Consider the following 21,503-nt stretch of genomic DNA (forward strand, 5'->3'; position numbering starts at 1 on the left):
ATCCGCCCCCCTGGAACCCGACCCCAGCCTATTGCGCGCATTGATCTTAGAGCAGCAAACCAAACAAATAAACTCTGTCCTAAACACAAACTCCCTCGTACCCTCCCCATACTCCACCCCAACTGGAAGTACCTGTCGCCCCAACATTAGGCCGAGCCTGACAAGGGTCTGCTCGGACCGAACAAACAATCAATACATTCGATATAACTTCTTTGCGATTCTGTCGCCGTTGCTCGGCGCTGGTCCTATTACCTTTGTTGAGGGGGGGGGCCCCCGCTCGAGCCGCCATTTCTTCAATGTGGGGGGGGGGAAAAGCTCTGACAGTGCATTGCTATCAGCATGTGTCCGCACAGTTCAGTCGGCTTCTCTTGGTGGTAGTCCATCCTGGCCTTGTAGTGGTTGTGCATTCGGGGATCTGTCCGGGCGCGGTCTATTTCGTTCACGTTCCCTTCTATTTGTGGGGCCCCAATCTCCCTCCAGGTTATTTTCTGCCCAATTCCATGCATCCTTTGGGTCATTAAAGTGCACGGTTGTGCCATTATGGTAAATTTTCAGCTGTGCCGGGAACAGGAGACCATATTTGATGTTTTGGGTCTGTAGCTTCTTCTTAAGCTGGTCAAATGATTGGCGTGCTCTTTGTACTTCCCGTGTGAAATCCGGGAAGAAAGCGATTTTCGCGCCGTTGTAGGTCGTGGCTCCCTTGGATCTGGCCATTTGCAGTATCGCGTCGCGATCTCTGTAATTTAGGATTTTGGCAATCACAGTGCGGGGTGGGGCCCCAGGCGTTGGTCTGCCTGTTGGGACTCGATGTGCACGTTCAATGGAGAAAAGTTTCGAAAAATTCTTTGGGGCGTATAGGTCCATGAGTAGTTGTTCAAGGAATAGTTCCATGGAGGGGCCTTCACTTTTCTCAGGTAATCCCAGGATTCGTATATTGTTCCGTCTAGAGCGCCCCTCTCCTTCCTCCACCCGTTCCTCTAGAGTCTTAACACGTTGCAGTACTCTGGTCATCTGTTGATGGATGTTTCGGAGGCCATCTTCCGTGTTGGATATGCGGGTTTCCGCCTCTCCCGTGCGGGACGTGAGTTTCTGCAAGTCATGGCGTAGGAGGGACACTTCTGTGCTGATGCCGTCCATTTTAATCTCCATAGCGGTTCTGGAGTTGGCTATGGCGTTCATAATGTCTTTGAGAGAGGGTTCGGGTTCCTCATCTTCAGTAATTGCCGATCTTTCCTGTGTCGGCTCCGTGGCCAGTGTGGGCACCGCGTATTGTTCCATTTTGCTTTGCGTCGTGCCTCTCCTGCTCTTGTCCTTGCCCATGACCGTTGCAGTCACAACTTCGATGAGGATCCGCCTTGATGATTCTAGTAGCGTTGTGCGTGGGCCGGGGCACGGATTTAACTCTCGATCTAATCACAAGCGATTTTCTGGGAGCGGGCAAGCGGGAAAGCTGCTCGCAACCACTGCCTCCCGCCCACCCTGCTCCTCACCGTTTCGCGTGCCCAATCACGTGCCTCTCCGTCGCTGTCTGTCGCCCCTTGTTCTGAGTTGGCGGGCGCTCAACGCGGAGCGGAGCGGAGCGCGTACGGTTGGTCACTGCCTTCCCATCAACCGTTCGCTCCTCCTGTATGGCGCTGTTCTTCGTGCCGGATGTCAGTGGCGCACTATCCCAAGTCACTGTCGGCCATCTTGGATCGAGTTCGGCGGGTGCCACGCTCTATCACCTTCCACCGCAGTTATCTTCGCCTCCGGCCTCCGTTTTGTTACGGGAGCAACTGCAATGTGTCGTGTCGTCTGTCGGCCAACTTTTCGTAATTTTGCAGGAGTGTCGCAAGTCAAATTCCCCCAGGATTTGGCAGGATGTGTTGGCGGCACCGGGAGCTCAGCGAGCACGCGTCTACATCGGTCGCTCGTTGGCCACGCCCCTCAAGAACATGGACTTTTAAGCCATAGGAATAATATTCTGGCCTGTGCTGATGTCCTGTAGTGTATAGCCTGTTCTCTACTATGGATTAAAGACATGGCCTCTGTTGATGTCATGAGGAGTGAAATCCTGCTCTCTGTGGTCTTGGAGAATAATGGTATAGCCTCTGCTGATATCCTGACGAGTATAGCCGTAATGTTATTGATGTTCTGTGGATGAAAAGCCTCATCTCTACGGCAGGCATGTGAGCGTAAGAGGCTGCCTCTGAGGTCTTCAGGAATAAGAGTCTGCGCTTGCCCTTTAGAGTTCAGCCGGGCCACTAGATGATGTCCTTGTCAGGAGAGTCCTGTCTGTCGGTCATATGGAGTAGGACTACCTCAACTGAGGGTCAGCAAGTAAAATCTTGCCTTCTCTTGATTTGACATGGCATAAAACCCGCCCCCTTTTATATACTTCATGTGTAATACATAATTGATCTCTACTGTGGCCATAGAATAAGATCATGCCATCAAACCATGTGTAGTGTAGGATTCCTGCTCTATCGGATTTCCAGGCATAAATCTTCCCCTTTCTAACGTGACATGCATGGAGGAGCATCTTGATCTCCAGCAGAGTCTGCAGGTTAAAGTCTGCCTCACAACGCCTTGCTCACAACTGAAGACGTGTATAGGTCTGTCCGTTCATTCATTAAGAAAGAGTGTTAGACGTGCATGTTTTTGACACCCATACAGAGAAAATAAAAAAATGTAATGGGCTTTTGCTAAGTGGTGATCAAGTGCATCTGTTCTGTGGTTAATAATATATATATAAGCCCTGATAATCGCCACTTTCAAGCGTTCAGTAGATCAGGATATGCAGGGAACACCCTTCAAATGTCGCTCCACCTGCATATAGAACCTGACTTACCCAGGGCTCCTTGTAGCTCTTGGTGCTATGTTGATTGTTTTCACCCACATGATAGTTTATCGTGTTGTGTAGCACTATGCGGAAGTGCTGGTCTGCAGAGGAGATGGCTCAAGTGGCCAAGGTACTTCTGGACCCTCGCCATCCGTTTGGAAAGGAGTCAGGTTTTAATCCTGTTCATCCACCCTAGATTGATGAAGAGTATTGGTGATTTTGGTAATAGGAAACCCTGTTATTTCAAGTGCCAAGAAGTGACAAATCTGTATGGAAGTAAGCGCTATGTAAGAACGCATATTAATAGTATTTCCCAGCCTTTGCACTGTCCATGCTTGAAATTAACAGGCTTTGTTGCTATTACAGTGGTTTCAGGGAATTAATGCATCTGTATTAACGCCATTGGAGCCTAGTACATGTACATCATTTTTATTTGTAGCAGGTAAGAGTATCTCAGTGACCTTAACAAATCTATTTGAAGTGAGTGATTAATCACACAGGTTTCTGAAATAGCGTGCAGGTGCATCTATACCTGTGAACCATTATCGAATATTACATTACTGCATTACTATTCTATTTGTGTGTGCTGGTACAGTGGTGAGTGTGTTTTTTTGCATTTTTGTACACACACACACACTGTCTCTCTCCCTCAAACTTTGCCCCTACTCCGGCCCTTGTGCGATCCCCTTTACATTTTTTTTTTCATTCCCCCCCCCCCTGCTCTGGGGTCTCGGTCTCGGTCTCGGTCTCTCTCTCTCTCTCTCTCTCTCTCTCTCTCTCTCTCTCCCTCTGTCTACCTGTCTCTCTCTCTCTGGCCATGGTCTCCCAGTGCTCCTCCTGGGGCATGGCCTTTTAACTGTACCCTATGAAAGAGGATGGCCATAGCCTGTACAGTTAGTGTATGGCACTTGGGGAGTGTCATGTGGCAGGCACAGTGTACCGTTCCAGGTGAGAATGGCCGAGTGCAGTTCTGTAGCCCTATTTGTTTGCCAACCTTTGGGGTTTGGGGCGTTAAAAGAAACATGACCAAAATAAAAGGCCTAAATTATGCTAGTCGGTGCTTGTTAGGGCTACGGCCAGCCATCCACAATCTTGTGGCCAATCACTACATGGCCAGGACTCCATCTTGTTATTCTCTGCTGACCCGCCTCGAGCGTGAAACGAGTTCCAGAAATTGCATAGCACCTTAATGACTCGCTTCTTGCACAAAGCTTTTCACCGGGAATCCTCCAGACTGATAACACTTGGTTAGTCCGAAGCCTAAAACCATTGACTGTAAAAATAACTACGGAAACATGAATACTAAAAATGAAGAGGTAAATATAACTTTCACTGAATGTACAAATTAATAAATCCCCAAAATCTCAACTTTAATATTGAAGTGACACAGTCATAGAATAGATCAAAATATTCTGGTGTTTCTGAACAGGAAAAAAATTGTCACAAAAATGGCTGCCGGGGACGGGAAAACAAAGTCTGTTTAAACTTTCCATGGCGGCCATTGAAAATAAGTGAAAAAGTAAAGAAAAAAGTGGCTGCCATGGAAAGGAAGGAGGGACTATGTGTAGTCTCTTCTTCCTTTCCAGGACAGCCTGTCGCAGATTGAAGGCGGACGCGCTGGGGACAAAAGTGTTCCCAGTGCATCTGCTCCCGAAATGGACTGAAAAGATTGTAAGTGGTGGTGGGAGGGTGGAGAAGGAATTCTGTGGATATGGGAGGTGGGAAGGAAAGACTTAACTGATTCCCCGGCGAGTGGAGATGTGGCCCCCAGCCCTGAGGAGGCTCAGGGTGGCAGTATTACCGTCTGGTAACGCCTGCGTTCCGAGCCTCCCCATTGGTTGGAAGGCCACCACACCTCCCTCACCGAGTACTAATGATAATTAGGTGTCTTGTTCTCATAGGTGGCCCCTGCTTGCAGTTACATTGCTCCTACAAGTCGAAGCTTAATTAGTCAGTTATCTGTCACAAGACAGCCAGTGTAGGGAATCATGCTCACACTCTACCTTTGTATTCAGATAGATGGATAAAACTCCTGCTTAAAGCTAAGTGAGTTTACACCTGTTCAGAGACTCTATCAAAGCCTCTATGTCACTCTAACATGCATTCTCCACATATTGGTTAGGCTCTTGCAGGTGCTCCCTGCTTACACTCTACACAAAGCACGTTAAGTCCCATTCAAAATTCATACCCCTAGGGGTAAGTGAATCCAGTGTGTCTATCCAAGCTATCTCTCTTTGCAGTAGCCTCCTTTGGAGGTCTCCCCACCTATTCGACGTTGTGACCTGTTCTAATATTACACACTTGTTCTGCTATATTGTGTCTTGCTTCCACAAAGTAGGTTGCGACTGTTGATCTCCGATTCTTTGTCCTAATATTGGACTTGTGTTCGGTCCAACAGACCTTTCGCCTTACGCATTGTCATCCCCACGTACTAGTATTCACAGGGGCATTTCAGGGCATAGACCACATTGGTGGAATCACAAGTACATAAATGTTTCAATTCATCCAGCAGGGGGCGTTCAAGCATCGGAAGCCTGATCCGACGTCCCTCTTCAACAGGCTGAATCTTACGGCCTGAGAGAGGTATAAACAACAACTTCAACTTTAATTCAACTCTCCTCACCCAATTAATACCTTGTGCCTTGGCTGGACGCCTGTTTTCGTGGATTCATCTTTTATTCAGGCACCTTCTGGCCCCCTTCGGGCTCGCCACCCGCCTCAGGGATTTTTCAAGATGGTGACCTTGTACTCTCAGACGGCTGTTGGTCCTTGACTCTGTCGCTCGAGGTGTGCCCCAGGCGACTCTTGTTGCCATTGCCCGTTTGGCTCGCCCGCTCACCTGCTGGGACCTGCTCTGGCCTGCGGACCTCTGAGCGCTGCGCCTCTCCTCAGCCACCGGTTGTGGACTGGTACCACTGAGCCTGACTCCTCCATCTCCCGCCAAGCCTCTCCTCCTCTGGCAGGCTTCAGCTCCTCCGCCTTGGTGCCCGTGCTCCCGTGGCCTCTGTGCTGAGTGGCTCCACTAGTGACGGTCTGTTGCCTGTGAGCCTGGCTGCGCCGGCGCCCGCCAGCCCGCTTCGCCTCTGACGAGTCCATTGGTGCGGCTGCTCCTGCACCCGCCTAGCTGCTCTGCCTCTAACTGGCAGCAACTCCTCCACCTCAACGCCTGTGCTCCTGAACCAACAACGACTCCTGTTGCGGACTGCAGCTCCTCCTCTTGGCTCCGGTTTCTTCCACCAAGCGCAGGCCAGCTTCATCTCCTTGGGGCGCATCTGCTTCCTCCTGCCAGATTCTTCAGTGACCACCGGGTGGCTCCACCTCTCACAGACTGAGACCTATGATCCCAGCTGGATCAGCACCCGCCGTGCGGCTCCACCTTCAGGGGCCGAGACCTCTGAACCCAGCTGCTCCTTCACCCATCGTGCGGCCACTCCTGTGACGGGCTGCAGCTCCCCTCTGGGGACGGCTCTCCTTTGACTCCACCAGTATTGGGCCGCAGCTTCGTTGTCATTCCGACAGCTGTCTGTGGCCCTGCTTCGTCCACTGTGACCTACCTACTGCCTCCTACTGCCTGCAGGCTCACCTACTCGCCTCTTACTGCCCGCTCTTCAGTTCTGATCCTCTCTGCCTCTGCGGCCCCACGTTTCCCCCGACACCCTGCAGGCTCCTCTCGTCTCTTCAGGTTTGCTTCCTCTACTGTGGGCTCACCCACTCGCCTCCCGCTGCCTGCTCTGCCAACTGTGCATTCCTGCGGGCTCATCTCCTCGCCGCCTTAGGTATGCTTCCACTACCGCGGGTTCACCAGCTCACCCTCTGCCTGCTCAGTCTTGTGTGGCTTTCTCTACACCTGCTACTCCTGCCGTCCTTGGACCTGCCTCAACTACAGCAACCTGCCTCATCCCCTACCTGCCTCCTCAGGACTGCGTCCTCTACTGAGGGCTCACCCACTTGCCTCCCTCATCTGTGGTTTACTCTGCCCCTGCTACTCCTGCCTTCATTGGACCTGCCTCATCTACTTTGGGCTCACTCGCTTTCTTCTCGCTGCCTGCTCCGTCTATAGCCCACTGTGCCCCTGCTGACTCCATCTACTACGGACTGCTGCATTCTTCCACCCTCTACCTAAGGTGACTTCCGTGCCTGTTCCTACTATACCCCTCATCTCTCACTGACATCTCCCCCAGCGACCTATTTCCGCTACATCGGTCTGTGACGCCTCTACTTCTACTCCACGGCTCCAACTGCACTCCGGATGACTTCATCATCTACGGTCTGCAACGTTCCCCTCCATTGACTTGTTCTCCTCCCCCTTTGTCGTATTGCTGTGCCTTCCGCCTCCACAACTGCGGTTCCAGCTACTCTCTGGCCGGCTCTCCCCACTTTGTGCTCAGTTCTCCTCCTCCGTCCTGGTTTCCCTCCCTGTCACTGACCACTGTGCTTCCGCTTCCACTCCTTCTGCTCCTTCTTCTCACTACCTATTCCTTCTGCTGCAGGCTTCAGTGATCTCCCCCCCTCAACAACTGTGGGCTTTGAGCTCACCTACCACCACTACTGGCTTAGCCCCCACACCCTTTCTCCTCATCAGTGTTTCTCCTCTTCTGCCCAACAGTACTACTACTTTTTAGTGTCTATCCCCTTCCTATTCCCCTCCCTTCCCCTTCTCCTCCCCGACCCACTACTCTAATTCTCTTACATACTCCCTCTAACTGCCCCTCATTCCTGACTCATTCTATTTACTCTCCCTGTTATGCTTCCTTCTCTCTCTCAACACCAATACTCTCCCTCCCCCTCCCCTCATCCCCCTCCCTTTTCCCCCTCACATTACTCTACAATCTTCTAATGGCCATCTCCTCTCTCCATCTTCCCCTCTCCTCCCACACCCTCTCTATCCCTCTCCCCAATACCTCTTCTCATCGCCGCAACCTTATCTATCCCCCTCTCACTAACACCTCTAATGCTTTGATGTCGCCCTTTGGAACACCAGATCGATCTATAACAAAACCTCTGCTGTCCTTGACCTTTTCCTTTGCCTTAACCTACAATTTCTCTGCATTACTGAAACCTGCATCCCACCTCACAATACCTCTGTTCCTGCCTCCTTCACCTCCTCCTCTTCTTTCTTTGAACATGTTCCCTGCACCAAAGGCTGTGGTGGCGGTCTTGGCCTCCTCTTTCGCCCACACTTCACCTCTTTTCCATCCCCTACTTCTCTATCCTCTTTCCCTTCCTTTGAATTCATGTTCAAAATCTTTAATTCTCCTCATGCTATCTCTTTCCTTGTCATCTACCGCCCCCCTGGGCCAGTTTGCTCCTTCTATGAGGACATTGACCATCTCCTCAGTCTTCTTTCCCCCAGTCCCACTCCATTTCTTGTTCTTGGTGACTTTAACCTCCACCTCTCTTCTAACCCTCCCTCCTCTCGTCTCTTCTCCATCCTCGACTCCTACCCCCTCTCTCCCCTCCCCTCCTACCCACCAATCTGGCACTACTATTGATCTCACCTTTACTTCCTCCTTCTCTGCCTCCCCTATCTCCTCCCTTCCCACCTACCTATCTGATCACTCCCTACTTTCTTTTCCCCTCTCCCCTCCCTCCCCCTCTCCCTCAATCCTCTACCTCTTTTCTCCAGCGTGACCTACGCTGCTTTGACCCCTCCCAATTTCTAGCATCCCTCTCCTCTTCCCTCCCCCCTCTCACAATTCTCCTCTACCTCTGCCTCTGATGCCTCCTCCATCTTATCTTCCTCCCTCTCTACTACTCTTGCTCTTCTCTACCCCCTCTCACCATTTCGCCCCTCTCACAAAGTTGCTCAACCCTGGCTTTCTTCTCATCTCTCCTCTGTGCGCTGCCTCCTTTGGCACCTTGAACGTCAGTGGCTCAAACACCCATCCCCCTCTAACCAATCTGCTCATTTCTCCTACCATACCCTCTGACTCATGCCTCAATTCTGCTAAACACACCTACTACTCTGACCTTCTCCAGTCACATTTCTCTCACCCTCGCTGCATCTTTCAAACTTTAGCCCGATTTCTCTCTCCTTCTACTCCTGATCCCTCCACTACCTCTTCTCTCACTGCTACTGATCTTGCCTCCACCTTTTCTAGAAAAGTCCTCAATCTCTGTCAAACTATCATCTCCTCCCCCTCCTACTCTCCTCTCTCTCCTCCTCCTTCCCCCACTACCTTCGCTATGTCCTCTTTTGCTCCAGTCACGCATTCTGATGTCACTCTACTCCTATCCAACACTCATCCTACTGTTTCCCCCTCTGACCCTATCCCATCTTCCCTCATCCCTAAAATCTACCCCGTCCTCATTCCCTACCTCACCGCTTTCTTCAACATCTGCCTCTCAACTTCCACCTTTCCTTCTCCTTTTAAACATGCTACTATCATCCCTATTCTCAAAAAACCTTCTGACAACCCCCATCTTGCCTCCAGCTATCGCTCCATTTCTCTACTACCCTTCCTTTCTAAACATCTTGAGTGTATTGTCTATTCTCAACTCTCTTCCTTCATCTCCAACCACTCACTCCTTCCCTCCACCCAATCCGGCTTCTGCCCACTGCACTCCACTGAAACTGCCCTCACCTCTGTTCTCAACTCCCTCCTCTCTGAACGCTACGCAAAGCACTCCTCCATCCTTATTCTCTTTCACCTTTCTGCTGCTTTTGATACTGTTGACCATCCGCTTCTCCTCACCTCCCTCATTTGGTTTCAAGGATAATGTTCTTAACTGGCTCTCCTCTTATCTTTTTAACCGTACCTTTTCTGTCTCCAGGGGTGGCTCCTCCTCCCCTTTATTTCCTCTCAACTACGGAGTTCCCCAGGGCTCTGTCCTTGGCCCTTTTCTTTTCTCACTCTACACCTCATTCTTAGCTCCTATTATCTCCTCTTTTGGCATCTCACACCACTTCTATGCTGATGACACCCAGCTCTTCCTCTCCTTCTCTCCTGACATTCATGATAAACTCTCTTCTTGCCTTTCTGCTATTAAATCCTGGATTTCCTCACACTTCCTTACTCTGAATACTGATAAAACTGAACTCCTTCTTCCTTGCAACCACTGTTCCTCCTCCCTCCCCTCCCCCTTCTTTCTCTTTCCCCCCACCCAGCTCTCCTTCTCTCCCCATTCCCGCAACCTTGGTCTCCATCCTGACCCCTCTCCTCTCTCTATCTCACCACATTTCTCTCACATTCGTAAAATTCGACCCCTCCTTACCTTTCACGCCACTAAACTTTTAATTACTTCCCTCCTCTTCTCCAGACTCTTCTACTGTTCCTCCCTTCTCCTCGGACTCCCCTCCTCTCATCTCTACCCTCTTAAATCCATCTACCACTCTGCCATCCGCTCCCTATGCCTTCTCTCACCTCTTGACTCCATCTCCTCCTCCCTCACCTCAGTAGGTTGGCTCTCTTTCCACTCCCAACTCAAGTTAAAGTTCCTCTGTCTTGTTTTCAAATCCCTCTATGATCTTGCTCCCCCTTACCTCTCCTCCCTTCTTTCCTTCTACACCCCTTCTCGTCCTCTCCGCTCTGCTAATCTTTTCGTAATCTCTCCTCCTCTTCCACCCTGCGCCCTCTCCTGCTTCCGCTACTTCCAACTCCTTGCTCCTTTCCACTGGAACCATCTCCCCCTTCACAACCGCTCTTCTCCCTCCTACCCTTCCTTTCGCTATTCTCGAAAATCTTACCTCTTCCACTCACCTCCCTAACACCCCACCTTCCCCACCTCCTTCCTTCCCTTTTACCCTTACCTCTTACTCCTCCTCTTCCTTACCCTCTCCATCCCTCCGATCCTCTTCCACCCTTCCCCGCCTGATTCTTGTCTCACCTTCTCTGCTCTTCTTCCCTCACATTCCTGCTCTTTCCCCCCTCCCTACCTCCTCTAACACCTACCACTCCCTTGCTCACCTCCCCCCTCCCACGCCCTCCTCTCCGCTGCAATATTGTAAGTTGTTCTTTATGCTGTTATCAGGTTCTGGTTCAATTGTCATCTTATGCTTGCTGTATGTTTACTTGTTCTTATGTAAAGCACTTTGGAGTAAAGGACTATATAAATTCAATAAAATAGAAATTCAATTTGTTTCCCTGAGTGCGGGTGTTTGATTTTATTCCCCTTAATGACATCGCCACAGTGTTGGCAGTTACAGCATGGTAGTGGACCGGTGTGTCTTCATTGTGATACACTAGGTGGAATGGTGTCCACCTTCACCAGCAAATTGTGAAGGGCCTTGATGTTTCGATAAGCAAAAATCAGAAATTTCGGGACCAGTCTTTGTAGGGTGGGGTCAAGTTGTAACATTGACCAGCCTTGTTTAAGTACCTTCTTTACTATGGCACTATGTATCGAATGTGTTGTCACGTGTACCAAGGATGGCGCATTCTTGGCCGGTTTCCGTGTATAGAATGACTCTCTTGGTATCTTTTCCACTTTCTCTGAGATCCCCTTAATTATGACTTTCCCATACGTCCAGTCCAAAAATGTGGCCTGTAGTTCTTGCGCCTGCATCTTGTACTCCTCTCTTTTGGATATATTCCTGGGATACCTCAGGAATTGGCTCAGTGGTACACTATTGCTCGTGCTCTTTGGATGGAAACTGTCTTATCTGTGAATTTGGGGAAAAATCCTCGTACTCAAACCATTATTCTCCTGCTGCAAAAAAGTATTTTTCTCTCTCCCAGGTCTTCTCTTCTGCTTATGTTGGTCCCAGACCCCTTCTTCAGATTTATGTATCTTTCTCAAGCCCAGTTCACTAGCCTGCCAGCCATTGTTTTGCATGTACAATTCTTCAAACCTTTTGACCTTCAGGTCCCAAACCAACTCTTCGGGTTTATAATGTCTCTTAATCAGGCCCGGCTCACTATCTTGCCAGGCCTTACCTTGCATATAAAATTCTTCAAAACCCTTAACATTCGGGCCCCAGGCCCTTGTCTCTCACCAAATATGTTTTGTTTCTCTGTTTGGTCCCACTGGGATGAGGAAGATGATTCTGTACTTCCTCCTGACCACAGCCTCTAGGGTTTCCCAGTGCCTTCCCAATCCCCCTCTGCCTACCTTCTGACTTGGTCTTCGAGGGTCCCGGGCCTCTGCGACACCATCAAGCTTCTCTGGCTTCTCCTGGGCTGTTGCAGTCTTTTCTCTGCGGCTCTGCAATGCTGGTTTTCCCCCTATGTCGGGTCTCGCCTGGACCACTCGGATGGCTTCCTTCCTGCCACCAGACATAGTTTTCCAACATTCGGGTGAGCCCTCACTCCGCTCAGCCTTCTCAGACGCCGACTTTCTTCTCCCGGCATCCCACTCTGCTGCGCATCTTCTCTGCGGGGCTTCGCTCCGCAGCTTGATGCTCCTCTGGGGCAGGACTGACTCTGAGGACAGCCCTTCATCGATTTTAAAAGTAAGCCGTCTTTCGAATCTTGGACAGCTAGTATGTTTACTGCCCTGCTCTTCTTTGTGTCAGTGCCTCTGGAGCCGCCTACTCTCACTCGTGCCTCACTCTTCCTCGTCACAGTATTTTCTAGCTGATAGGGCTGCTATTTATGAAATGACTATCAGCAGAAAGAGGAGATACAGAGGGTGGGGGAGCTTGGGCCCTATCCGGGTTGTTGGGTGAGCAATTCATGGCGGCATGGTGGTTGACATATCACATTCTGCCTTGATGGTCTTCCCTTTTCCCGCGGAGGGGGTCTCCTCCCATGGGATCCTCCCACTGAGTACCACTACCAGGGGGCTATCTGGTAGTGGCCTCACTTCCCTGGCCCCATGGGAAGGGTCCCCTTCAGGGGGAGAAGTGAGGACATTAAGGGATTTGTCACAGTATATATTTATTTATTCTACACACTCTCCTCGCCCTTGCTTTTTCCTTGCCACTCCGCCTATTTAACTTTTTACGGTTTACAGTTCCTAGAAGCAGCTTGCGCCAGCGGAATGCAGCGCCTTATAAAGAGACCTTAATAAAATACGAGTTGGTGTTTGGTATTAATCCATCCAGTGTTTTTTTTGACTGCAGTAAAAATTAAAATACCCTACGGGTGTTTGAATGGAATTAGCTTTTTTTGGGGACTCTGCCGAATGTATCGTTGCCTGCCTGGGCTGAAATTCACGAAACTTCCAAACAAATTCAGAGCGGGTTGTGTATTTCTTTTTAAAATGTTTTTGTGCAGTTTTGTCTACAGAAGCCAAGCCTCACAAACTCGCCAGTTACTATGAGAGTACTGCAAAGCGAGTGTAAATAGCATGCTCTTTTCAACTTGCACTCTCTCTCTCCCCTTTCATCACTTTCTTCCTAACTTTCTTCCTCTCATTTTCTCATTTATCCTCCGTCTTTTGCTCTTTTCTTGAATATTTTGTGCATCTACGCTTCTAAAATAATTTCTTCTCTTCTGCTTTAATTCTTCATCTCCATATCCGTTGCCTTCAGATGTTGTTTGTTGCAATCCTTTCTTCTCTTATTTGAAATTAATGTATTTTTTGCCTTTTTCTTGTTTCTACGTTTCCTTCCTATATCCCCAATTTGTTATTTTTTCAGAGAATATCAATGTTTTGTTCTTTCTGCCATATATTCCTTTCCTTTTATTTGCCCCTCCTGCTTTTTCTCTTATGGATGCCTTCTAACTTTGATTTCTCTTTATTGCTCGGTTTGTCTTTCTCAATCTATTTCTTGTTGCTGTTTTTCATTCTCACAGTTTCTCAATTATTTCTCTGCTTGCTGTGGTCAGTCTGCATCCAGTTACAATGTTCTTCACTGTTCTCCCAATTTTATGTTTCTATTGATCTTTCAACACCTGCAGCTCTTTCTGGTCTGTTTCTTACTTTACTTCATGTTCTCTTGTTTTCCCACACCAGGTTTCTCTTTCTACTTGTCTTTTTTTCGCAGGTTATTTCTGAGCCATCAACTTTAAGCTCTAAGTCCTGAATCCTAGCCCACCCTATCTTCCAAACCCTTTCCTGCTAGCATGTAGTGTTTAAAGGACCTTCTGTTCCTTTCTCAATTCATAGGCCTGAAGTGTGATGCCAGTACTAATGCTTAATGTTTTGTGTGTGTTTTTTTCTTACATTTCGTATTTGTGGCCATCCAGACCAAGAGGCAGAAGAAGAGGTTGTGGATGGGCAGGGCAGCTTCAAACTGGAGGGGTCTTGGCTGAAGCTGCGCCAGTTCCACGGCTTGATTGTGAAGCGGTTCCATTGCGCCAAACGCAACACCAAGGCTTTGTTTTCCCAGATCCTCCTCCCTGCGTTCTTCGTCTGTGTGGCAATGACTGTGGCGCTGTCGGTGCCAGAGATAGGTAGGTATACTCAACCACAGATGGTGGCACTACTCTGGGGTCAGGGGTGAGGGTGTGTATCTCCCCTAATGGACATTTATGTGTTGTGGCTATTTATAATGTTGGTGTTGCATCTTGTTGGTTAGCAATGCAACCTCCTCGTTCTCTATTGACATGCCCGCAGGTCTGCACGCTGATTTACTAGCTACCTCATGCAACAGATTGTCATGGAATATGACACACGGTCAGCATCTCAACATCCACCTCTGCTCATTAACATAGACTGAACATTCAGTTGGTCTCATTCTGGATCAGCCTGGAGTGGTCAAGGAGGCGTAAAAACCATGCGTAAAATGTTTCCACATGGTTGAACGCTTCCTTTACCACGGCAGATCATTTTCTAGCAAGGAATAGGGACATAGATCAAAGATCCCGCCCCATCCGATCGACCAGAAAAAAAGGGAGCATCTCTGCCAGCATTTGAGTTTGACCCTTGCAAAGATATTCTGAATTCCAATGGGATCCGTCAGCTATTTTCACCCTGCTCCAAGCTGGCAGATTCTGTAGGAATCCAAGTAAATTCCATCCACCAGGCAGGTACATGGCAGGAGGCATTTACGATTGCATACATCATGAGGTGTAAACATGCACATAAACTCAGAACCATCCAAAGTTGCATGCATTGTTTAACCTCATGCACAGAAGTGCACACATATAGGGTCACTTCAGCGCAATAGGCATAGAATTAAAAGTGAGCCCTCATGTGTCCTAACTCAGCTTTTGCTTGGTTGTAACCCTCATGAATGTGATGGCCCTGCATAAACATTCGTCTAGCATCCTTCTTCTTCCATCCACATCTGCTCCTAATCAAGGACATGGGTTCACACCCCCAACCTAGTTAACATACCACGCCCCCGCTGAGTGACATCCCATCGAGCAAGTTATCTCACTCCGTAGAACAGGTCCTTGAAGAAGTTATTCATTTTTGTATGTAAACCTCTTTATGGCCCAGCCTTTTCCTACCTGGCATTGGCCATTTCAGGCTTATTCTAGGTAGTAGGTCTCTCTTCTCGGACCCTGTGTGGCCACTGCAAGATGTAGACAATTTTATTTTGATTGGGCACTCTAAAGTTTGAATGATTTAATGTTCCTTGAGCCTAGGCCTGCACCTGGTCAGTTATAGACATCCGACAAAGTGAAAACAGACTAATTAAGATGGACGTCCTATGTTGCTAATGATATGGCAAGCGTATGGGTCTGTTGGGATCGCCACTCACAGTCCAGGCTTCCCCAAACTACTCCTTTTTCGCTAAGCAAGGACTTTAAGAAAGAGCAGAAAATCATGTGCCTTGGCCAGAATGGGCGACTCACTGGGAATCGCCAGCTAGTTTCACAGACAACACCCTGACTCTTAAGCACAGTAATATGTTTTTGTCTAGCTCTTCTCACTGTATCAGCCTCTAAGTGCTTAGAAGTGAATTCAAAGGAACATATAAGGATTTACAAAAATCATAAATAAACTGCCTTGTATTTATTAAAATGCTCCTCCAACTGTGTCTGCTTCGGATCAGAGGAGCGCACCTAGCAACTGCTGACGTACCTTTAGTCCTGTCTACTTTCTATTTCCAGCGCCACCTAAAGCTCGCAGCTGCTCCCACGATGCAGTTTACTTCCGCCCAAATCTCCTGTCAAGTTCCACCCGCCTCCCCGCACCAGCTACAAGCGGTTGCACCTGCGCTCCCCTTTGTAGTATATTTGTAGTTATTCTATTTGTATAGTGCTCAGTGCTTTAAGTGGGGTAAGAAATTGAGGGGGGGGGGGCCTCGTTTGGAGGCGTGGCCTCCATTGTGAGCGTGGCCTAAAAGTGCACAAATCATAGTAAGGTGCGCAAACAAATATATAAATGTATTTGAGCATTTATATATTTGTTTGCGTACTACTATGGTTTGTGCATTTTTCAAGCCTTCTTTTATATACATAGCAATGTTACATATGTTTATGTTTATAAAAGGTGGCTTGAAAGTGCACACACCATAGTAAGTTACGCACACTTGTGTGCTTACCTTACTATGGTTTGTGTACTATTCAAGCTGCCTTTTATAAACATAGACATTTGTAACATATGTCTATGTTTATAAAAGGCGGCTTGAAACGTAGGCATCTTTTATAAAGCGTTGAGGACGGACAAAACCCAAGGTGGCTTTGTCCGTCGACAAAGCTTTATAAAAGTTGCTTTGAATTGTGTACGATTCAAGCCATCTGTTATAAACATAGAAATATTTCTACGTGTATAAAAGATGGCTTAAACGTACACAGTTGAAGGCATCTTTTATAAAGCCTTGCCAAAGGAGAAAGGCGCCTCGGGCTCAGTGATCTCTGCTCAGAGCACTGACCCCGAGGCGTCTTTCACTCTCTGCGAACCCGCGGGCTCCGTGATCTAATCTACATATTGGATCATGGAGCCTGCGGGTTCGCTGAGGGTCAGTGACCTGGCGAGGGGAACTAAGGGACTGTAGCTTCCTCTGATGGCCCCTCAGATGAGGGGTCATCAGAGAAAGTTACAGAGACTGACGGAAGTGCCAGCCAGTCACAGCGAAGCTGTGGCTGGCTGGCACTTCTGTCAGCTTGCCTGAGTTAAACTGGTGGGCGCATCTCTCGTTGCGGCTGCGGCCACAGCGGGATAATGCCTCCTGCCATGGCGTGGTGGGGCTGGGGGGCCCCGGCAGGGCCCCGGCTCAGCCTCACTTTTTGGAGACTGCTGGGGCCCAGCCCCGGCAGGCCCCGGCCCACTTAAAGCACTGATAGTGCTATACGTCAAAGTGCTTGACCATCAGAAAACGACAAACAAATATACAAACGTCAAATCAGTTCTATAGAGGATTAAGTGGATAGAAGCGGACTCGCCTTTAGACGAGTGTGAAGGAGAGAGACTGAAGATCAAGTGCGAGTTTGTTCCAGAATGTAGGTGCCTGGTTTGAGAAAGAATTGAAACGAGTTTGGGCACATGAAGGTGTGGGGATTGATAAGAGAAATTGAGACTGAGAGCGTGACAACGAGATGGAGAATAGAAAGAAATCCGTGAGGGGAGACGGGAAGGAGCCATGTCGCCATTGAAAGACGATTTAAAGATGGTGGGAAAATAACCGTGATTCCAAAGACAGCCATGCAAGAGAGAGCACAGCAGGACGCATATAACTTCATAGCAATGAGGCTGGGAACATTTTCAAAGATAAAACGTGTTTACTTGTAGAATCGCTTGTGGCCTGCGCTCTTTAATACAACCTCCTTTGGATGACAGTTAAGAAGCCTATTGTATATAGTGCCATTGCATAGGTTTTACGACTGAAAACCGGGGGCTGAGGGGCATTTTAGCAATGAAACCGCTTGTGTAGCATAGTTAGTTCTTTTTGTGAGCGTTAAATGCATTTCTTCCTCGGGTTCAGTAGATGCCATGACGACACTGGAGCAGGCCATGCACATCTCTCCACCCTGAGTCCAGTGAATAGCTGCAACGACCACACAGAGCATGACCTGCACATCCCTCTGCCCCGTGTTCAGTGGACTTCTGTGACGACCTTGCACAGTATTCCATGACATATCCCTGTGCTTCGTGTTCAGTGGACTGCCGTGACAACCACGGAGCATGAGCTGCACATCCTTCCACCCTGTGTTCCGTGGACTGCTGCATCGACCACATGGAGCATGGCATGCACATCCCCCCACCCCGTGTTCAGTGGACTGCTGTGATGACTACGTAGCATGATATGCACATCCCTCCACACCGTGTTCAATGGACTGCCTCGACAACCACTTGGAGCATGGCATGTACATCCCTCCGCCCCGTGTTCAGTAGACTGCCGCGATGACCATGGAGCATGATCTGCACATCCCTCTGCCCTGTGTTCAGTGGACTGCTGCAACGATCTCCCAGAGCATGCCACGCACGTCCCCATGCCCCGTTTTCAGTGGACTGACATGTCGACCGTAGAGCATGATGCACATCCCCCCCTGTTCTGTGGACTGCCGCAACGACCAAACGGCGCATGATCTGCATATCCCTTCCCCTGTGTTCAGTAGACTGCCGCAACGACCTCACGGGGCAAGCCATGAACATCCCTCTGCCCCATGTTCAGTGGACTGCCGTGACAACCACACAGAGCATGCGATGCACATCCCTGCGCCCTGTGTTTGGTGAACTGCTATGACGACCAAGGAGCATAATCTGCACATCCCTCTGCCCCATGTTCAGTGCCCTACTGTGATGACACAGTCAAAACCGTAGGAGTTCACCTTGACTCCAATCTCACCATGAATAACCATATCGGTGCTCTTGCCTCTTTCACAACATATACAGCCAAACTCATCAGACTAAGTAGGCCAATCCTCTCTGCTGAAAACTGCCTGACACTTGCCAGAGCTCTTATCCTAACAAAGATAGACTACTGCAAGATACTACTATTAGGTACCTCAAAAAAGAACTTAAACAAACTCCAACTCCTCCAAAACAAAGCCCTTAGAGCAGCTCGGGGTATTAACGGAAGAGAGCATATTTCTCAACACAGAAGAGATGCTCACTGGCTTCCAGCACAAGCGAGAATTCTCCACAAAACTCTCACCATCACCCACAAATGCATCTCTGACAACGCGCCTATCTATGTCAGTCGAAGCATTTCTCGCAAAATCATTGCCAGAACACTCCGATCCAGTGCCAAAACACACCTCCACATCCCACGTTTCACAAAATCCAGAGCAGGCAACGCCAGCTTCCCAACAGCAGCTCCTCCCATCTGGAGCTCGCTTCCCGCCCACCTTAGCAACGAAACTTCCTTCCCAAAGTTCAAGAAACAACAAAACACCTGGTTGTTTAACAAATACTAACAGCGTAAGTGCAACACAGCATGCCTCCTCAGTCTGTATGCTGCCTAATCCGTATGTACCTCGCGTTTATTTTGTGGAACCCACCCTGTCCTCGTCATACCTACGTAACTGCCTAAGATTCCCAAGATTGATGGATTATAACTGCTTAAGATGCATAGGATGTATGTAACCTACTCCGTGACACCCAAGGGTTTGGGCGTGTAATCAAATGCAATAAATAAATAAATAAACGAAGCATGGAATACACATTCCTCTGCCCAGTGTTCAGTGGACTGCCACGACCACCACAGAGCATGACCTACACATCACATTTTGAAGAACAATTACTTTGGCACACCCATATCACACCTGGATATTGTATGCACCCTCTATTGCAAGATAACCACGATGTTACAATGCATCTTTGTTCAGTATTCTTTTTCTTCTTTTTAAACAGCTTTTTATGTACAAAATATTGTGGGTCAAACCATCCACCAAATGACTTTTAGAATAGTTGAATAAAATGTAACTTGAATCAAAATATTCGTTTTGCCTGGGATTTCCCCGGACACGTAACCTCTCTGCCCCCTTTTCATGCGTTTAGGTCCGAGGAAGGACATGTGGGCCTTTTAAACCTCGTTCTTCTAAGCGCTGCGGCATTTCTGGGTGTAACCACCTCAGAGGGACCTGTAATAAGAGACTGGCTATGCCTCTGTGTTAGGTTAAACACGAGGGATGCGCTTCCGCTGTTACTGCGACCTTGTAATGCCCAACATTATACCAGGACGAGGACTGATGAAACAGTTTGCAAAGCTGTCCCCTTCCCAGGGGCCCAAAAATATTAAAACAAATAAAGCCTCTGAGGTTCCATGTCCAGGTAGAGTCCAGATAAGCAATGTTATGTTGCAGGTTCACGTTAGATACTGCTAACATAACTGTATGTCCAAGTAATTAAATGACAGATGAGAATTGGACCCAACTGGTCCAAAACCTAGTGCCTAAAGTCCTTACTGCAACCTCTTTCAGCAATACGTGGGCAGTGTAAGAAACCCCTGGTAGTAATATGCATCGTAGCTGTCACTGTGACCCTCTGCTACCCAGGGGCATCACTGCAAGAGTCGGCCAGGGCCAGTGTATGCTTGAGTCTAACCCCTGCCTTTTCATTCACAGGAGACCTCCCACCATTGATTCTGACTCCATCTCAATACCACAACTATACCCAACCCAAAGGCAACTTCATACCCTATGCCAACGAGGAGCGCTCGGATTATCGGTAAGTACTGCCCCGGCTGTCCACAGGGGGTGTGACTGGGAGGGAGGGTCAGTGTGTAGGTGTTGCCTCAGAAAAGATGCTCGTCCACGGGAAACTTGTACACATTGGGAGTCTGTCTTCGAGGTGTCTGAAAAGGCGTGAATGAGGATTTTAGGAAAGGGTTGGGCCGCAAAGGCATTTAAAAAAAGCCTATGACTTACCAATGGCAGTAGGTGTTATGGCAGTCAGGGTAAAGCTAGAGACTGTGTAAGTTCCTAAATGCACACTAGATGTAGGAGGGTGCGGGGGGTGGCGTCAGACTATCTAAAATTAGTCCCATCTGAGTTCAATGAATTACACCAAATGATTGCAATGGGGGCAGTATGCCACACGTTTTACCATACTCTTCTTTCTGCCCTTTGCCTTATTCTCTGTATTTATCCCGCAGGATAAAGCTATCGCCTGATGCCAGTCCCCAGCAGCTGGCCGCCACCTTCCACCTGCCCTCCGGTATCGGGGCCACCTGCGTGTTGAAGACGCCCTTCAACAGCACGCTGGACCTTCTCGCACAATCCCTTAACCTCAACAGCCATCAGTCCAAAATGCTTGCAGCCAAGTACTTTGATGCCATGTGTGTGGACTCATTTACCCAGGGTTTGCCACTTTCCAACTTTGTGCCGCCGCCCCCGTCACCAGCTCCATCAGACTATCCAGTGTCCCTGGATGATGACCTGCTGCGCTTGTGGAACACCACCATGACCTATTCCACCCCCGTTAAAGGTAGGACCTGATGGAAACACTTGTGTACAGGCGCGTTATAAATGACTTATCATATCAGATCATGTGTGCCTGCTGATATTGCTTTGGGAGGCTTGTGCGTGCCTGGGCACTCCCTGGGCTGGTTCCCTGAGTTTCACACTGGCAGGTAGGGTAGGGCCTGGTAACTCACTCATTTGTCATTGTACCTACATTAACCCGTTTCTAGTCTACTACTGTAACGGGTGTTGATGCATCTCTGGAAAAAATCATTCAAGCCATCCGGAAGTCGTAGGTTACAGTGCAGCGAGTTCATGCAGTCCTTCATTCTTCCGAGGTCAATAAAGTTAGACTGTTGCAATGGACAATGAAGGCACCTGTTATTTTGGAAGGGCTACAATGTGACCGCATCAAGCAGCATAAAAAAGCAATGTACTGTTCTCGGCTTCAACTGGGGTTCTCCTTTTCCGGGTGCACTGGCGGGCTCCCAGGGCAAACTGGGATATCTTAGGGCTTTTCCAGCTCTACAGATAAGGGGAGTAGTGGCCACTTTTACTCC

General features: G+C 48.8%; 1 protein-coding gene across 2 annotated transcripts in view; it reads left to right on the forward strand.

The window, feature by feature from the left end:
- ABCA2 (ATP binding cassette subfamily A member 2) overlaps nucleotides 1-21,503 on the forward strand; it is a 1,079,583-nt gene that overhangs the window by 888,660 nt on the left and 169,420 nt on the right. For both annotated transcript variants that reach the window (XM_069609742.1, XM_069609743.1), the window contains exons 28-30: nucleotides 13,894-14,100; nucleotides 20,107-20,209; nucleotides 20,637-20,968. In XM_069609742.1, the coding sequence (XP_069465843.1) occupies nucleotides 13,894-14,100; nucleotides 20,107-20,209; nucleotides 20,637-20,968 (642 nt within the window). The remainder of the gene's footprint in view (nucleotides 1-13,893; nucleotides 14,101-20,106; nucleotides 20,210-20,636; nucleotides 20,969-21,503) is intronic.

This window comes from Ambystoma mexicanum, chromosome 8, assembly GCF_040938575.1.
Source record: "Ambystoma mexicanum isolate Mex_15411 chromosome 8, UKY_AmexF1_1, whole genome shotgun sequence".
NCBI classification, from domain to species: Eukaryota; Metazoa; Chordata; class Amphibia; order Caudata; family Ambystomatidae; genus Ambystoma; species Ambystoma mexicanum.